General features: G+C 42.0%; 1 protein-coding gene across 8 annotated transcripts in view; it reads left to right on the top strand.

Annotated features, from left to right (window-relative positions):
• FMNL2 (formin like 2) overlaps positions 1-17499 on the top strand; it is a 228497-nt gene that overhangs the window by 135829 nt on the left and 75169 nt on the right. For all 8 annotated transcript variants that reach the window (XM_069732948.1, XM_069732941.1, XM_069732944.1 and 5 more), the window contains exons 4-6: positions 3280-3356; positions 6641-6724; positions 8497-8649. In XM_069732948.1, the coding sequence (XP_069589049.1) occupies positions 3280-3356; positions 6641-6724; positions 8497-8649 (314 nt within the window). The remainder of the gene's footprint in view (positions 1-3279; positions 3357-6640; positions 6725-8496; positions 8650-17499) is intronic.

A 17499-nucleotide genomic window follows, 5' to 3' on the forward strand; every position in this document is an offset into this window, starting at 1 on the left:
TCTGTGAAGAGCACAGGGCCCCAATGTCGAATCTGCCAATCTTGGTGTTCTCTGGAAAATGCTTATCGCCCTGCGCGGTGTTGGGCTGTAAGCACACCATCCACTTGTGGACGTCAGGGCCTCATACCACCCTCATGGAGTCTTTTTCTGAGAGTTTGAATGGACACATGGATGTTAGTGGCCTGCTGGAGGTCATTTTTCAGGGCTCTGGCACTGCTCCTTCCTGTTCCTCCTTGCACAAAGGAGGAGGTAGCAGTCATGCTGCTAGGTTGTTGCCCTCCTACGGCCCCCTCCACGTCTCCTGTTGTAGTTACCTGTTTCCTGGTATCTGCTCCATGCTCTGGACACTGTGCTGACAGACACAGCTACCCTTCTTGCCACAGCTTGCATTGATGTGCCATCCTGGATGAGCTGCACTAACTGAACAACTTCTGTGGGTGTGTTGACACCGCCTCATGTTACTGTGCCTCTAGGGGTGAGAGCAATGACAAAATGGAAAAGTGACCAAAACAGCCAAAAAGGATGAGAACAGAGAATTGGTCTGTGGTCCCCTCCTACAGAACCACTTCGTTATAGGGGTTGTCTTGCTAATTGACTATTATTTCTACCTGTTGTCTGTACCATTTGCACAACAGCAGGAGAAATTGATTCACAATCAGTGTTGCTTCATAACTGGACAGGTTTATTTCACAGGTTTATTTCATTTATTTCACAGAAGTGTGATTGACTTGGGAGTTACATTGTGTTGTTTAAGTGTTCCCTTTATTTTTTTGAGCAATGTATAAGGAGATCTGGCTCAGACTTACACCACAACTATGTCACGTTTGGTTGGAAAACTCAGGATTTCATTCATATGGTTATATGTCTTAAAAAGGGAAAATTGGCCGAGCGACAGAAAACCCTTTTAAATTTAAGCCGGTTTCTACTTATTGAAGTGGTAAGGTGTTATTACAGTTTTCCATGACCACTAACTGCTATGGAGTTTTGAGCAATTAGTTCTAGTATTAATGTTTCTTATGAAAACACAAGTGTAATTCTTGTGAAGTTTATATACGGGCAGAAATCAGGCCGGGCCTTTTATTAATTACGCAGTTGTAAAAAGTTAAAATTGTCACATTGTGTAATGTCTTGGTTTACCGACATTTCCGCGTAGTCTAAAACTTGTGCCAGTCGACCTTCTAGAAAGTCTTGTTGGTAAATGCTGTGACTTTGCAAGTGTTGCTCATGTCTGTGACTTTAGATTTTAGTGGTCAGGGACTCAGGTCCCACTCATTTAGTCAGATCCACCAACAATCTAATGTGGAACTCTAGGTAGAAGGCGAGGACCCAATAGGTTGAATCTTTACCGATCCTATCCTATAAGCAACACTGGATTTTTTCTGATGGTTTCATATCTCACTTCTGTTGAAATAATATGTTTGATTCGGGGCAAATCATAGGTATCATAGGATCCTGCGGGCCACTTATATAGACTCTTTCTAAAAGATAATATCAAAATACTATTCACTCTTTCGATTCCCTTTTAGTAGGGTCTCCACCATGGTTGTACGTGTGGTCACCGTTGTCACTACAGGTTCTCCACCAGAGAGTGATTACGAGAAAAGCACCGCCATCGTCATCTTCAGGGAACACTAGCCAGACATCTGCCATTTTATGGCCACTCTGACTTGCTGCATTAAGGTTTGGAATGACCCGATTAACCAACCCTAAACCTGGAATGATTTGACTTTGCAAATATTTACCCTGGTATGAAACGTGGAGATAAAGCCCCCCTACAAATTAGCTAAAATTGACCAAAGCTTCAAATTTCAATGGGACTGGACTGTCATCTGATGTGTATGGGGACTAACGAACCTCCGCTATAAATGATGATGAATGGGAGAAGGTTCAGGCCATTAGAATTTCAAGGTCGATCCTTTTGTTTTCAAGGCAGTGTTAGGTAGCGGCTTTCTCCCGTTGGAAAACACGTGAACGCTCGGCCCAGCTCCCGTTTGTATGGTGTATTCGGGAAAGATAGATGTCAGTTTTGGTGTTCGCCAACAGTTATCGCATGTGTATGGCCAACCAAGAAGTTCCATTAAATTATTTACTCTGTAATCCCTCCTATCTTTGTAATGATTTGTAAGTGGATTAAAATACTTTGTGAACCCCAATTTTCCTGGTTTACAGCACCGCTACGGTCCTCTTTTGGACCATGTGACCGCTATGTTGCTTTGTCCCCTGTATGGAGCCATCATAAGTCTATGATCCACAGAACGAGGATAGACATAGACTTACATTGAGAAAATGTCTTACGCTCCACGCATAAACCTTGCCTGAGTCGGTTACTCTGTTTTCAGGTCATGTGGGTCCCATAGACAATGAATGGCGCTCCGATCGCTCATGCTTGCTGCTACTTTGTTTTGTTCATTGTTTATCGGACTGATGAAAATAGCTTTTCTTCATGAATCCTATAGACAATGAGTGGTGCTTCAGCTACTGTTTCATTCATTGTCTAAGGGATTGACGGATATAGCTAAATCCTTGGCTTATTTTTGTGAGTCCCACGAGCGGAGCTTTGGCCCACATGTGCGCTCTTGTTCTTTTCAATGTCTGGGGGACTAAAATGAGATATCAAAATGCTTAGATTGTCTGTGTGAGTCCATTAGACAATGAATGGAGCACCAGTTGCGCATGTGCCCTCTTGTTCTGCTCATTGTCTAAGGAATTGATGGAGATAGCTCAGTACTTGGCTTGTGTTTGTGAACCCTATAGACAATGAGTGGAGCTTGGCTGCGCATGGGTGCTGCTGTTTCATTCATTGTCTAAAGGACTGATAGAGTTTGCTTAGTTTCTGGCTTGTTTTCGTGAGTCCCAATGAGTGGAGCTCGTGCTGCACATGCGCTATTATTCTGTTCATTGTCTAAGAGACTGATGAAGATAGCTAAGTACTTGGTTTGTCTTTATGAATCTTGTAGTCAATGAGTTGAGCTTTGGACGCACTTTCTTGCTGCTATTTTATTCATTGTGTAAGGGACTGATGGACATAGCTAAGTACTTGGATTGTCTGTGTGAGTCCTTTAGATAATAAGGAGCACCAGTGGCGCATGCACAACTTGTACTCCTTAAATACGGTGGGGCGGGGGGCACAGGATCCCTTTTCCATTGGGAAGCTATCCCCAAACCTGTGGACAGGTGATAACTTTTAAGCATCCAGTCCTTAATATTACAAACTCCATCCAATTCCATCAGTCACCGGCAAATATCGTTCTTCTCATCTTCTATCTTCTTTTCCTTCAGAAGTTTCGGAGGCGAGTACAGGAGTCCACTCAGGTTCTACGAGAACTGGAAATCTCTTTGAGAACAAACCACATAGGGTAAGAAAATGTGCAGATTTTTTTTTCCTATTTTTTTGATTGACAGATTTGACATTTCCTTCTATTAATTGCACTTAGTCCAGGTCTGCTCGGCTTGTCCTGCCTCTGCTGTGTGCAGGCTGCGGATCTGCCGTATACCTAGTAATTACATCGATTAGGCTTTATAAGGCGTAGAAGCGCCGGTTTGATGTCGCCAGATTGGTGAGCTCAGCAGTTTTCGGTGCCAAAGAGAGAAATAGATTGGATTTGGGCGCCCGCTCGCGCCTGGTTATGTTACCCATCTGTGAGCGGTTTTCTATAAGCGAGAACATTATAAATTTAGTGAAATGGAAAAACCACGTCTTCAAATAAAGTTATTTTTAAGCTAAAAACCACAAAGTTTAGTCTACTCTTTCCATATAAATGATCGCGCTGTTGCAAAGTACGATCCATTCATCATTACTGTTACATTAGTTACCGGCCAATCGCTAAAATACAATTATTAAAAAGGAGAAGTCTCTATAATAAGAGTCCTATGACCGCCTCATTCCATATCGCGATCCTTCCCGATGATTAACTAAACCGTTGAGGTCCATAAAAAAAATCAAATACTGCAAATTTAGGGAGATATTTTGCCATTTTTCTTGCATAGTTCGCTAAAGGAATTGACCAGAGAGAAAAAAGGTATCTGCAAATTTTACAGAAATTGCACTATTCTTGATTATTAGTTGTGTCTGATATTTTAGGTCAGCCCTATTTAAGTAAATGGGGTCAGAACTGCAATACCAGATACATACTATGGGCAGGGGTGGCGCTGTTTTCCGAAAAATAAAAAAAAACCCACTCTATTGTTGGCCCAACATCTAATTGGATAAACGATGATACTTGTCTAATATAGTGAGTGACCCAGTCATTATAGCTTAACTGTTTGCAGATACTGTATCTTGAATCCTGTAGATCCCTTAAAGAGGACCTGTCGCTTGTCATAAATATGTATTCCCTATACCTGGTGTAAATGACAATTTTTTTTCTGAATCCGACATTGTTTTTATTTTCTTCCTACGCCTCTCCGTTCCTGAGATATGACTCCCTCTTACCTGATCTTGTTGTTAGCCAAGAGGGTGTGATCCTTATAAATACTCCCACAGATAGTTCTGGGACCACGCCCCCTTGAATAACAAGATTAAATATAGATGTAAGGAAGAGGAGGCCATATCTCGGGAACGGAGAGGCCCTGGAACAAAAGAAAAACAACGCTGGATTCAAGAGAACAACGACATTTACACCAACTGAAAGAATTAAATATTAATGGCAAGTGAATAGTCCTCCTTAAAGGGGGTTCTCATCTTGAAAGGGGACTGCATATCGCTCGGATATTCCACCACTTCATGATCGATGGAAACCTAATTTGGTGTTGAATCCCCTTTAATGTCTCCTCCTTACGTGGTGGCGCCTTGGGCAACTGGATGTACTGGGAACTGTTGCAGCGGTTTGGCACTTCTCCTGCACTACAGGTACCTGGGCACTTCTGTCTTTAGTTTCAGGAATGGTGGAGGCCCAAGAGATCTGACCTTTACCGATCATCTCCAAGGTGAGGGCATACCCTAGTGATATGCTGTCTCTGTACAAGATGAGAATGTCCCCTTAATGGACAGCGGCATTATTAAATACCAAATGGTAAGTCTTAAAGGGGTTGTCTACTACTAAAACAACCCCTTCTCATTTTTCATATTTGGCCCCATTAAAATATAAACACGTATACTCCCCTTCGGTGCCGGCACCATTCCAGCGGTGTTGGCACTCGACTTTTACGGGGCTCACGTGAGGTTGTCACTAGTGATGAGCGAACGTGCTGGGATAAGGTGTTATCTAAGCATGCTCATGTGTTAACCGAGTGCCTTCGGCGTGTTCTAAAAATATGGTGGAGTCCCCGATCCTGCATGTTTCTCAGCTGTTTGACAGTCACAACACATGCATGGATTGCCCAACAAACAATCCCTGCATGTGTTGCGGCTGTCGACCAGCAGGTGCAGGGGACTCGAACATATTTTTCAAGCATGCTGAAGTCACTCCGTTAGCACATGAGCATGCTCATATAACACCTCATGGGAGCACGTTCACTTATCACTAGTTATGTCACGAGAGCCCTGTGCTCAGTCAGTGCTGACATCACTGTCCGCGCCTTTGGACAAATCGAACATCAAGAGGAAGTCAGAGAGCAGCCGCAACCCTGACTTCCGGGTGATGCTCAGTACGTCCGCAGGCGGGGAAAGTAAAGCCTGCGCTGATTGGGTGCAGGGCTCACATGACTTAACAACCACACGAGAGCGCCAGGATTGCGAGTGCCGACATCGCTGGAACGACGCCAGCACTAAGGTGAGTATAGGTGTTTTTATTTTAAAGGGGCCAAACATGAGGAATGACAATTGGTTGTCCTAGTGGTGGACAACCCCTTTAAAGAAGGATCAGAGATTATTCAAAAAGAACAACCCTTTTAATTCATGCAGGACCACCCCAGCGAAAAGCCGGAGTGATGTGCTTAGGCTATACCTGACATCTGCTCTGTCTCTGGTATAGTTTGTTATCTCACCATACTTTTTTGGCACGTAAAGATTAAGAATATTATCAGAATCTGGCTCCTTTTAATTATTAATGAAAGTATATTATTCAGTGTACCGTATCTAATCTATTGCCTAATTACAAATATACATATTCACTCCCACTCAGTAATGCCTGACTTCAGTGACCCAAAGGCAAAAAAGTGTGCGTATATATATATATATATATATATATATATATATATCCGTGTATATATATATATATATATATATATATATATATACTGTATATATATAAAGCATGCATATAAAAATAAAGTATGAAACAACAAAAAAGAAGCGTATTTTGGGTATAAATAAGCAGGATGTGTGGTGATGTCTGCTGATCTGTGATACTCCTCAGCTAAAGAGTTACGGAACGTCATGGGTCCTCACTGGTATTTATAGCCGGGCACTGCCAGGCAGCAAAGCAAAAATTCTGGAGAAAATGTGAACTTTGAACTGTATGAAAGACATCAGAATTCCGCAGTCCTTTGGCCTTCTAGTCATAGATACGCCATTCAAAGTCTGATCAAAAATTTCCATAGTCCCGAATCTTTGGTGTAACCGCAGCTGTGCAGACCTACTTCTCTATTATTGTGCCTAATTAATTGGTCATTATTCTGTAGTTTTAGGTGTTACATTCCAATTTTGCAGTAAATTTCTATCCCAGAAATGATTAATGAGAATTATTTTTTTTTTGGGCAGATGGGTGAGAGAATTTTTGAATGAAGAGAACAAGGGTCTGGATGTCCTTGTGGAATACCTCTCTTTTGCACAATACGCGGTCACGTGAGTATCATATCTATCCTCAAAGATACTTGTACCCCATAAATGTTGGACATATAACTACTATGGTGCCCGACATACGAGTCGGCTCAGCTTCTTCTGGCCCTATAGGGCTGCACAGGGCTCCAGGACGATATTAATGGTGTATTTTCAAGTTTGAAAGGTATCCCCTTATCCACACGTTATGGGATAATTTTCCAATTGCTGGAGGTCCGACCGCTGCGGCGCCAGAGAACCAGAGCTCTGAAAAGCCCTGGATCAATAGAGTGGTGGTCGATCATGCGCACTGCCACTCTTACCACTCTTAATGGAAGTGCCGGTAACTGCCAAGTGCTACGCTCAGCAATCTTCGGCGCTCATATCAGAATCAATGGAGCGGTAGAGCTCATGATCGGCCTCCACGTCATCATCATCTCGGAATCACTGGGGTTCACAACGTTTGGCCCCCCCAAACAATCGAAAAGTTATCCTCTATCATGTGGATACCTTCAAACTTGAGAATACCTCTTAGGGGTAGACGACAAGAGAGAACTTTAATCTTTCTTCATTGCATTGGAAGCAAAAAGATGGCGAGTTAAGGTATTAGAATGGATGGCTACTGGTTATATCTTTGTTTTTGCCAAGAGGTCCCCTTTTGAATTTGTTTTAGTCATCTATTTTTATTGCCATCTTTTATTGTCTTATTTTCTGCAAGAAAATGATTTTTTTTCATTGGAGACCCAAATCGAGTGCATTCGCCTTACCCTGTATAGGAATTTCCCAACACGGAACTTCATTTTAGGCCCTTTTATATGATCAGTAGTCCTCTATATACCGGATTCCTGATTAGTAATCTTTTTCTGCATTTTAGGCCATCAAGAAATTTTACACTTTTTTTTTGCTGATAAATTATTCAATTTCTCATCTGATTTTAATATGAATATCCCTAAATGAAATGTATTTCTTATTCTCCCTTCTAAAATACAATTTTGGCAGCGATTCTTACACTATTCACTTTTCCCCTAAACTGCCGTGATGGAAAAATTCCGTCGTAATAGAATTACTAACATTTGGAAATGGCAGACGGCACAAAGGGCCTCTTGTGTGCTGATAATTGTGTATGAGTAAACATGACCTGACGTGCCATTTCTTGGTCACTGGGACTGAGGCACAATTAATTAGTGAAAATCTAATAAAGTTCTGTGCCTCATCTAATTTATCTATTACCCTCTTCCTTGTAGGAGAGCATGAAGGAGCGACTCCTCGCATCCTCTTAAGGCTGGGGATCATGGCAGCACCGATGATGTGGCCAAAGATCGTTGTATGCCATGGGATGGTATGGATGGAGTTTCATTGCGACCCCAAAGTATCACAGCCGCAACAAGCAAGTTGCAAAAAATCGAACTAGTTTTGATTTGTTTTGCAACTTGCTTGCTGTGGTACCTTGCGGGTCCCAATGCAACCCCATTTATTAGCATTATTCTACGGCATACGGCCATCTTTGGCCAAAGGTGCATGGCGAAAGTCACCATGTGGCCCCAGCCTAAAGAACAAAAAAATGAAGCTGATATTGCATGGAAAAGCCATTAATGTATTCAAAGGGGTCAAGGAAGCTGAGATACGGGAAGCTGATTGCTGAAGCAGAATTTTATAAACCCAGTGAATGGGAGGGCATCATCAAACAACTTCTCATATCTTAGTCTCCTGGACCCCTGTGAGTATTTCATACACCAAAGTTGTCAAAAGTAACATAATGAAAAAAGTTTCTGATTTCTTCATTTTTTATTTACGCTCAGGTTTGACTTTGAAAGTCTGGAAAATAATGTAGAAAACAACGTTGATAAATCGAAACATTGGAGTCGTTCGATCGAAGACCTACATAGAGGAAGCAACCTACCGTCGCCTGTTGGAAATAGTATTACACGCTCGGGCAGACATTCTACCTTACGGTATGTAGTAGTAGTGCGGTTGTTCGTCATCGTTGGAGTCCAAGATATTAGGTCTGTTGGACGTTAAGTTCACAATTTTTTCACTTTACGAGAACCTGACACTACATAGGATATTTAGAAATCATTGAGTGGTTTCCTTTATTCAAGCCCCCACTTTATCAGCCACAATGGAGGGTTGGGTGAACTGGGCATGGCCATGGATTACTTCTTGTTTCCGAACATCATGTCAATGATGTAGCATGGGGCAGCTACCCTGGGTGCTAAATTATTTTGGGGTACAAATTTTTTCCCTTATGTCTGTGATTATGGTTAGGGCTAGGGCTGGGGAAATAAAATAGTTCTATTAAGAAAAAAGACTTAAAAAATGTAATAAAAGATAAAAATATAACTGTATAACTTTCTATTTTAAAAGCTATATGTAGGATTTCAGCAAAAAGCAGAAAAGAAATACAGGGTCAACAGGCAAACAATAATTACATAAGTATTTTCTTACAATACAATAGACAAATAGATTGAATACTGGACTGGTGGAAGAGACTTAGGGAGTACTAACCATCCATGGGTTATGGGTAACAAAGTACTTGCCTTGCCCCGGACAGTAGCCAACACTACTCTACTGCATCATGCTTTTATCTGCCAATTCTATTCACTTTCAATGACGGTGCAATATCAGTTCTTCCGACTTTGGTTCATCAGATTCCAAAAATTTTCCGCTGACCAAGCTCTTTTCTGCCACTATGTTGTTTTCATTGTACTGTGTTCCTTGTGATTTAGTATCTCAGGTTCTAGAGCAGAGGAGCAATACTTCCTTTTCTATTACCCCATAGATCAAGACCTTCTTTGATGATCACTGGTTAATGCTCCAGTTCTTCGCATCCATTGACTAAGGTCTCCAAGCCCTGGTGTCTTGTGGTTTAGTGTTCTAAAGTTGACTATATATTTTTAGATTATTATTTGCCAAACCTGCCAATTTTGGTGGGATTGGCTAACTATCTAATGTACTGTATATGAAGGTCGTATAGTACTATCAGCCCTGGTGTCTATTGATTTAGCCTTGGTAGATTTGAGGCCTAATCTTTGGTGTCTGTTGGTTTAGTATTATCAGCCTGGTACTGGTGGTTTAGCCTTGGTGGATTAGATGTCTACTTCCTGGTGTCTGATTGTTTACTACTATCAGCGCTGGTCATTATTGGTTCAGCCTTTGTGGCGTAGAAACCTAGTACATGGTATTTGATAGTTTAGTACTCCTAGCCCTGTTACTGGTCATTTAGCCTTGGTGGATTAGAGACCTAGTCCCTGGTGGTTTAGTACTCGTAGTTCTGGAGTTTGGTGGTTGCGCCTTGGTGGATTAGAGACCTATTTCCTGGTGTCTGATGGCTTACTGCTATCAGCCCTGATCACTATTGGTTTACTCTTGTAAGTCTCTTGTGTCTGGTGGTTTAGTACTACTAGCCTTGGTACTAGTTGTTTCTCCTTGGTGAATTAGTGGCCTAGTCTCTTGTGGCTGGTGGTTTAGTACTATCGCTCTTGGTACTGGTGGTTTATCCTCTGTGGATTGGAAGTCTTGTCTCTGGTATCTGGTGGTTAAGCACTATCAGCCTCGGAGACTATTGGTTTAGCCCTGGTGTATTAGATGTCTAGTCTCTGGTGTCTGGTGGTTAAGTACTGTCAGCCTTGGAAACTATTGGTTTAGCCCTGGGGTATTAGAGGTCTTGTCTCTGGTGTTTGGTAGTTTAGTACTATCAGCCTCGGAGACTATTGGTTTAGCCCTGGTGTATTTGAGGTCTAGTCCCTGGTGTCTGGTGGTTTAGTACTATCAGCCTCGGAGACTATTGGTTTAGCCCTGGTGTATTAGAGGTCTTGTCTCTGGTGTTTGGTGGTTTAGTACTATCAGCCTCGGAGACTATTGGTTTAGCCCTGGTGTATTAGAGGTCTAGTCCCTGGTGTCTGGTGGTTTAGTACTATCAGCCTCGGAGACTATTGGTTTAGCCCTGGTGTATTAGATGTCTAGTCTCTGGTGTTTGGTGGTTTAGTACTATAAGCCTTGGAAACTATTGGTTTAGCCCTGGTGTATTAGAGGTCTTGTCTCTGGTGTTTGGTAGTTTAGTACTATCAGCCTTGGAAACTATTGGTTTAGCCCTGGTGTATTAGAGGTCTAGTCTCTGGTGTTTGGTGGTTTAGTACCATCAGCCTTGGAAACTATTGGTTTAGCCCTGGTGTATTAGAGGTCTAGTCTCTGGTGTTTGGTGGTTTAGTACTATAAGCCTTGGAAACTATTGGTTTAGCCCTGGTGTATTAGAGGTCTTGTCTCTGGTGTTTGGTAGTTTAGTACTATCAGCCTCGGAGACTATTGGTTTAGCCCTGGTGTATTAGAGGTCTAGTCTCTGGTGTTTGGTGGTTTAGTACTATCAGCCTTGGAAACTATTGGTTTAGCCCTGGTGTATTAGAGGTCTTGTCTCTGGTGTTTGGTAGTTTAGTACTATCAGCCTCGGAGACTATTGGTTTAGCCCTGGTGTATTAGATGTCTAGTCTCTGGTGTTTGGTGGTTTAGTACTATCAGCCTTGGAAACTATTGGTTTAGCCCTGGTGTATTAGAGGTCTTGTCTCTGGTGTTTGGTAGTTTAGTACTATCAGCCTCGGAGACTATTGGTTTAGCCCTGGTGTATTAGAGGTCTAGTCTCTGGTGTTTGGTGGTTTAGTACTATCAGCCTTGGAAACTATTGGTTTAGCCCTGGTGTATTAGAGGTCTTGTCTCTGGTGTTTGGTAGTTTAGTACTATCAGCCTTGGAAACTATTGGTTTAGCCCTGGTGTATTAGAGGTCTAGTCTCTGGTGTTTGGTGGTTTAGTACCATCAGCCTTGGAAACTATTGGTTTAGCCCTGGTGTATTAGAGGTCTAGTCTCTGGTGTTTGGTGGTTTAGTACTATAAGCCTTGGAAACTATTGGTTTAGCCCTGGTGTATTAGAGGTCTTGTCTCTGGTGTTTGGTAGTTTAGTACTATCAGCCTCGGAGACTATTGGTTTAGCCCTGGTGTATTAGAGGTCTAGTCTCTGGTGTTTGGTGGTTTAGTACTATCAGCCTTGGAAACTATTGGTTTAGCCCTGGTGTATTAGAGGTCTTGTCTCTGGTGTTTGGTAGTTTAGTACTATCAGCCTCGGAGACTATTGGTTTAGCCCTGGTGTATTAGATGTCTAGTCTCTGGTGTTTGGTGGTTTAGTACTATCAGCCTTGGAAACTATTGGTTTAGCCCTGGTGTATTAGAGGTCTTGTCTCTGGTGTTTGGTAGTTTAGTACTATCAGCCTTGGAAACTATTGGTTTAGCCCTGGTGTATTAGAGGTCTAGTCTCTGGTGTTTGGTGGTTTAGTACCATCAGCCTTGGAAACTATTGGTTTAGCCCTGGTGTATTAGAGGTCTAGTCTCTGGTGTTTGGTGGTTTAGTACTATAAGCCTTGGAAACTATTGGTTTAGCCCTGGTGTATTAGAGGTCTTGTCTCTGGTGTTTGGTAGTTTAGTACTATCAGCCTCGGAGACTATTGGTTTAGCCCTGGTGTATTAGAGGTCTAGTCTCTGGTGTTTGGTGGTTTAGTACTATCAGCCTTGGAAACTATTGGTTTAGCCCTGGTGTATTAGAGGTCTTGTCTCTGGTGTTTGGTAGTTTAGTACTATCAGCCTCGGAGTCTATTGGTTTAGCCCTGGTGTATTAGATGTCTAGTCCCTGGTGTCTGGTGGTTAAGTACTATCAGCCTCGGAGACTATTGGTTTAGCCCTGGTGTATTAGAGGTCTTGTCTCTGGTGTTTGGTAGTTTAGTACTATCAGCCTCGGAGTCTATTGGTTTAGCCCTGGTGTATTAGAGGTCTAGTCTCTGGTGTTTGGTAGTTTAGTACTATCAGCCTTGGAAACTATTGGTTTAGCCCTGGTGTATTAGAGGTCTTTTCTCTGGTGTCTGGTGGTTTAGTACTATCAGCCTCGGAGACTATTGGTTTAGCCCTGGTGTATTAGATGTCTAGTCCCTGGTGTCTGGTGGTTTAGTACTATCAGCCTTGGAAACTATTGGTTTAGCCCTGGTGTATTAGAGGTCTAGTCTCTGGTGTTTGGTGGTTTAGTACCATCAGCCTTGGAAACTATTGGTTTAGCCCTGGTGTATTAGAGGTCTTGTCTCTGGTGTTTGGTAGTTTAGTACTATCAGCCTCGGAGACTATTGGTTTAGCCCTGGTGTATTAGAGGTCTAGTCTCTGGTGTTTGGTGGTTTAGTACTATCAGCCTTGGAAACTATTGGTTTAGCCCTGGTGTATTAGAGGTCTTGTCTCTGGTGTTTGGTAGTTTAGTACTATCAGCCTTGGAAACTATTGGTTTAGCCCTGGTGTATTAGAGGTCTTGTCTCTGGTGTTTGGTAGTTTAGTACTATCAGCCTCGGAGACTATTGGTTTAGCCCTGGTGTATTAGAGGTCTAGTCTCTGGTGGTTTAGTACTACTAACTTTGGAACTGATGTTTTTTCTTGGTGGATTAGAGGCCTAATCCCTGGTGTCTGGTGTTTTTTCAGCCCCAATCTGTCGGATGTGTAGTATTTTATTTCCCTTTGTTCTCTCCTGTAATGGCAGGGGAGACCGCTGTAGAGGCAGGGGAAATATTTGTCCCTCGATCACTTATAATGGCACTTCCTTAGGACCAGTATCAGCATTTTCTTGACTACCGTACATTGAATATATCACCTCCATTTCAATACATTTTATTATCTGGCGGTGAATACTGGGGTCACATACTTGTTTTTTTCAGCACCCCTGATTACTGAACTCCTTACAACTTGAAGAGCCGACACATGCAGACAAGTCCTGCGTTACGATGGCGTATGGCCACCTAAGTGTAAAATCAATAGTTCTGTCCAAGTGTTTGGTGATCTATGGAAGCCGAGTATTGAGAGGAGATTGCTTCGCTTCTGTAAAGAGCGAGGCCGTATAGATCAGCGGATGATTCACAGCCACGGCTCACGTTCCACTCACTACATGCGTCGGACGCCAACATTACTTTATGGATTGTGAGCGGCTTTTAAAAGGAAAGTGTCAGAGAAAGCAAATTGTTTATTAATGTCTGGAAGCTGGAAATGATAAAACGTCTTGTGCAGGGGACATAACAATATGAAGTCCTGAAGGTCATCGGAAAACATGCACAAATTATCATCTGCATGGTGCTCTTCCATGATTTTAGAAAATCAAGGTTTTTCACTTGCAGCAGATTATATGGGGATAAGGGTCTATTGTTTGGGGTGCACGTCCCTTCTATGGAGCAATATACCATTTTTTAACCCCCAATTTTAGTTTTTGGATTTAAATTTTTTCCTCCTCTTTTAAGAGTCATAATTTTTTTTTTATTTTTTCCATCGTCAGGATGAGTTGTAATTTCGATTGACGCAATTCACATTACCATGTAATGTACTGAAAAAAGTAAAAAGAAAAAAATGTCAAATGCGATGCAATGATGAAAAAATGCGATTCCGTCATTGTTCTTAGGTTGCACTTTTATGGCATTCATTGTGCAGTAATAATGACCATGACCTAGCAGCGTGATTCTCCAGGACAGTACCTTTACGGTGATACCAAATTTGTATATATTTTTTAATAATTATTATTTAAATGTCATTACAAAATTTGACATGAGCCTTTCTCGCGATTGCACCATGTAAGTGTAACTGATGGTAGAAGACAGCGGCACTTTAATGGTTACGTAGCACGGATTGCAGCTAGCTCCAGATCCCTGCTATTAGATGTGCCAGCTGTGTAAGGCCGTCAGTGGCTCCGGTATGTGAGGTGACAGTTTCCTCACGTACCGGAGACACTGACTCACGTAGACACATTGAAATCAATGTGTCTCTGCACATGTCAGCGTGTTTTCACGGACCGTGTGTCCGTGTGCAAAACACGGAGACATGTCAGTGTTCGTGGGAGCGCACGGATTACACGGACCCATTAAAGTCAATGGGTCCGTGTAAAACACGTACCGCACATGGACGCTGTCCGTGTGCAGTCCGTGTGCCATGCAGGAGACAGTGCTACAGTAAGCGCTGTCCCCCCAGCGTGGTGCTGAAGCTGCCATTCATATCTTCTCTCCAGCAGCGTTCGCTGGAGGGAAGATATGAATGGCGGCTTCAGCACCAGATGCAGGGGACAGCGCTTATCTCTAGCGCTGTCTCCTGCACGCTCCGTGTGGTACCCAGTCGGCACACAGGCGGCACACGGCTGCCGCACGTGTGCCACACTGATGTTCAAGGTAAGCACACGGACACACGGACACCGGTACCGGAATTATCTGGACGTGTGAGACTGGCCTAACACAGCTGGCACTGACTCTGTAGGGAGCAGGCTCAACTCCTGAACATACACCTTCCCCAGGACCATCATGACTTGATACGTCACGGTGCCGGAAATTTAGTATCTAGAAGTGGGAAAACCATCAACAAATATCCTTTCATTTGATGTCGAGTTTGATTTTTTGACTTGGATAAAAGCTGGACGTGTCTCCATTTTTTTTCTTCTGGGCCACTCAGTCTGCAGAAAAAAATATGGTCATATGAAAAACCCCATGTAAGTACGTGTTCTAACTGTCAAAAACAATGATAAAACGCCTATGTGAAAAACGGACGTCTAAACGAGGCCTAAAAATAATCTGAAATGAAATGTCACGACCGCTATGGGATCAAAGCTGGACGTGTCTTCATTTTTTATTTTGTAGACCGATTAGTTAGCCGGAAAAAAACACAGTCATATGAAAAACACCATTTAAGTACGTAAAAACAGGGGTAAAAAATGTATGCGTAAAATGGACGTCTGAATGAGGTCTAAAAATTATCTGAAATGTTAGGACCACTATGGGATTTCTACTATAGATGTATGAGTTGGATATTCCGAAAATGTCTAATCATGGGGGAAGCTTGTCACCCGTACCGCTCTCACTAATAAATGGGGGGTGTAGAAACAGGCAGGTTGGAAATTATGGGGTCCCAATATAAGAACCTGTAAAAAGTGACTACTTTTATCTTTTTATATCATATCATTTTCCTTCCCGCATTTTCAGTTTAGAATTATAGGATTCAATATACCAAAGTCCAAAATGCCAAAAGTTTGTTGTATTTCCAACTTTTCGGCGAAGTCCTTTTTTTCCGTCGTGAAGTATGGATGAGGACCGGTCCCGCCTTTTGTGCGCTAGACTTATTAAAATGTTTAATTCAACAGTCTGTGTCAGCGCTGATGTATTTCAGAAATGGGAAGTCATTTATCAGACACATCAGCGGTTTCCCATGGGTAATAAAGGTGGTTGAATCGTGCTGTCTTGTAGTTACTTGTCTTGCGAGATTCGCCCTGAAAGCTACATTTGACGAGTTTATGATTTATGATTAAAGAATCGCTGCTGAGTGATGGCAGCCTCATTATCTGGGATGTTTTTTTGGCATTTATTTTACATTATTTAATTGTCCGCCCTCAAACACGAAATTGATTCTGTATTCAAAAGAAAGAACCCAAAAAAATCTCGTGATAATTTTTGGACTTAAATGAATGTAATTGTACTGTGATAGCCTGTAGATAGAAAAATATTAATTTTAGAATTTTTGACATTTTCAAAAACTATGAGTTTTTCAAGCAGAAGCCGCTACAGGAAACTTTCCTTTTTTTTTTGGGGGGGGGAGACTTTTTGAAGAAGTTTTTTGCTTCCTGAACAAGTTTTGAAAAGTTTTAGGAAACTTTCTTTTCCTGAAGTGTTCTTTTTTTTTTTTTGCAACCTTTTGATCGGACAGTGTCTAATTTGGAGAAGGTTTACTTGATGATCTGCATGCACTTACTTTTTTTCCGCTAGGCATTTCTCAAACCTCTGCAAGAAAAAAAAAAAAGTAAAAAAAAAAACTTCTCATATTAACAGCAAAGTGGTTTTCCTAAAGCATTGAATTTAAACTGTTTTAGAGTAGATCCGCTCAAAAAAACCCTCATATCCCAAATTGAATCTTTTTGCTGAGTTTTGGAGGCGGAAACTGAGTAGTAAACTCCAAAGTTTTAGGGATTTTGAGTTTTCGAGGAGCATTTAGAGTTTTATCTCAGTTTCTATTAAAAAAAAAAAAACTAAAAAAAACTCAGAGTGCACATACCCTTGCTTTAAAAGACTGCCTATGATTAATTAGAGCATAGCAGAATTATGAATGCAGCTCTGGATGTGCACGGAGGAGAATTTGATGAACTGTCATAAATGGTATCCTTTACCATGTGTCCTTGTAACTCAGTGACCTTCCTAGATAGAACATACAGTTTTTATGTAGTATATGCCTTGTGGAAGCAGAGGACGTCTTGTAGGACTACAAGCCCCAGGCTTGACTGTCCGCAGCCTTCATATACGTGAGGCAGTGACTCCGGGCGGTTGTAATTCCAGCTATTCCTTCCTCCTCTATGAATAGTGGCGTTATTGCTGCTCGGTCCCAGCGGTCAGGAAATGTGTGTCATGCAGAGTCATTACTGAGTGATCAGATTGGCACGACGCACTGTAGACGATGGCCATGAAAAGCCATTAAAACGCTCTTTGTCTAAACGAGCGATAATCTCGCCTGCGATTACAGTATATATTGATACTGCGGCCATTATAGCTTCCACAGGAGTGAATCAGATTAAAATCTCTTTGTTCTTCTGACCTCTATTTGCAGAAAGATGCTTCCTACCAGCAGTTTGCATGTCGTCTCCTGAGACTTTCCACCATGCATTGCCATTACTAAGATCTGCGCTGTAAACGGTTGTGATCTGCTAATATATTGTATTGTCTGTACTATATATAGGATATTACATATTATGCACGATCCATATGGCCGTATTACGCTGG

The sequence above is a fragment of the Ranitomeya imitator genome, chromosome 7 (genome assembly GCF_032444005.1).
Source record: "Ranitomeya imitator isolate aRanImi1 chromosome 7, aRanImi1.pri, whole genome shotgun sequence".
NCBI lineage: Eukaryota > Metazoa > Chordata > Amphibia > Anura > Dendrobatidae > Ranitomeya > Ranitomeya imitator.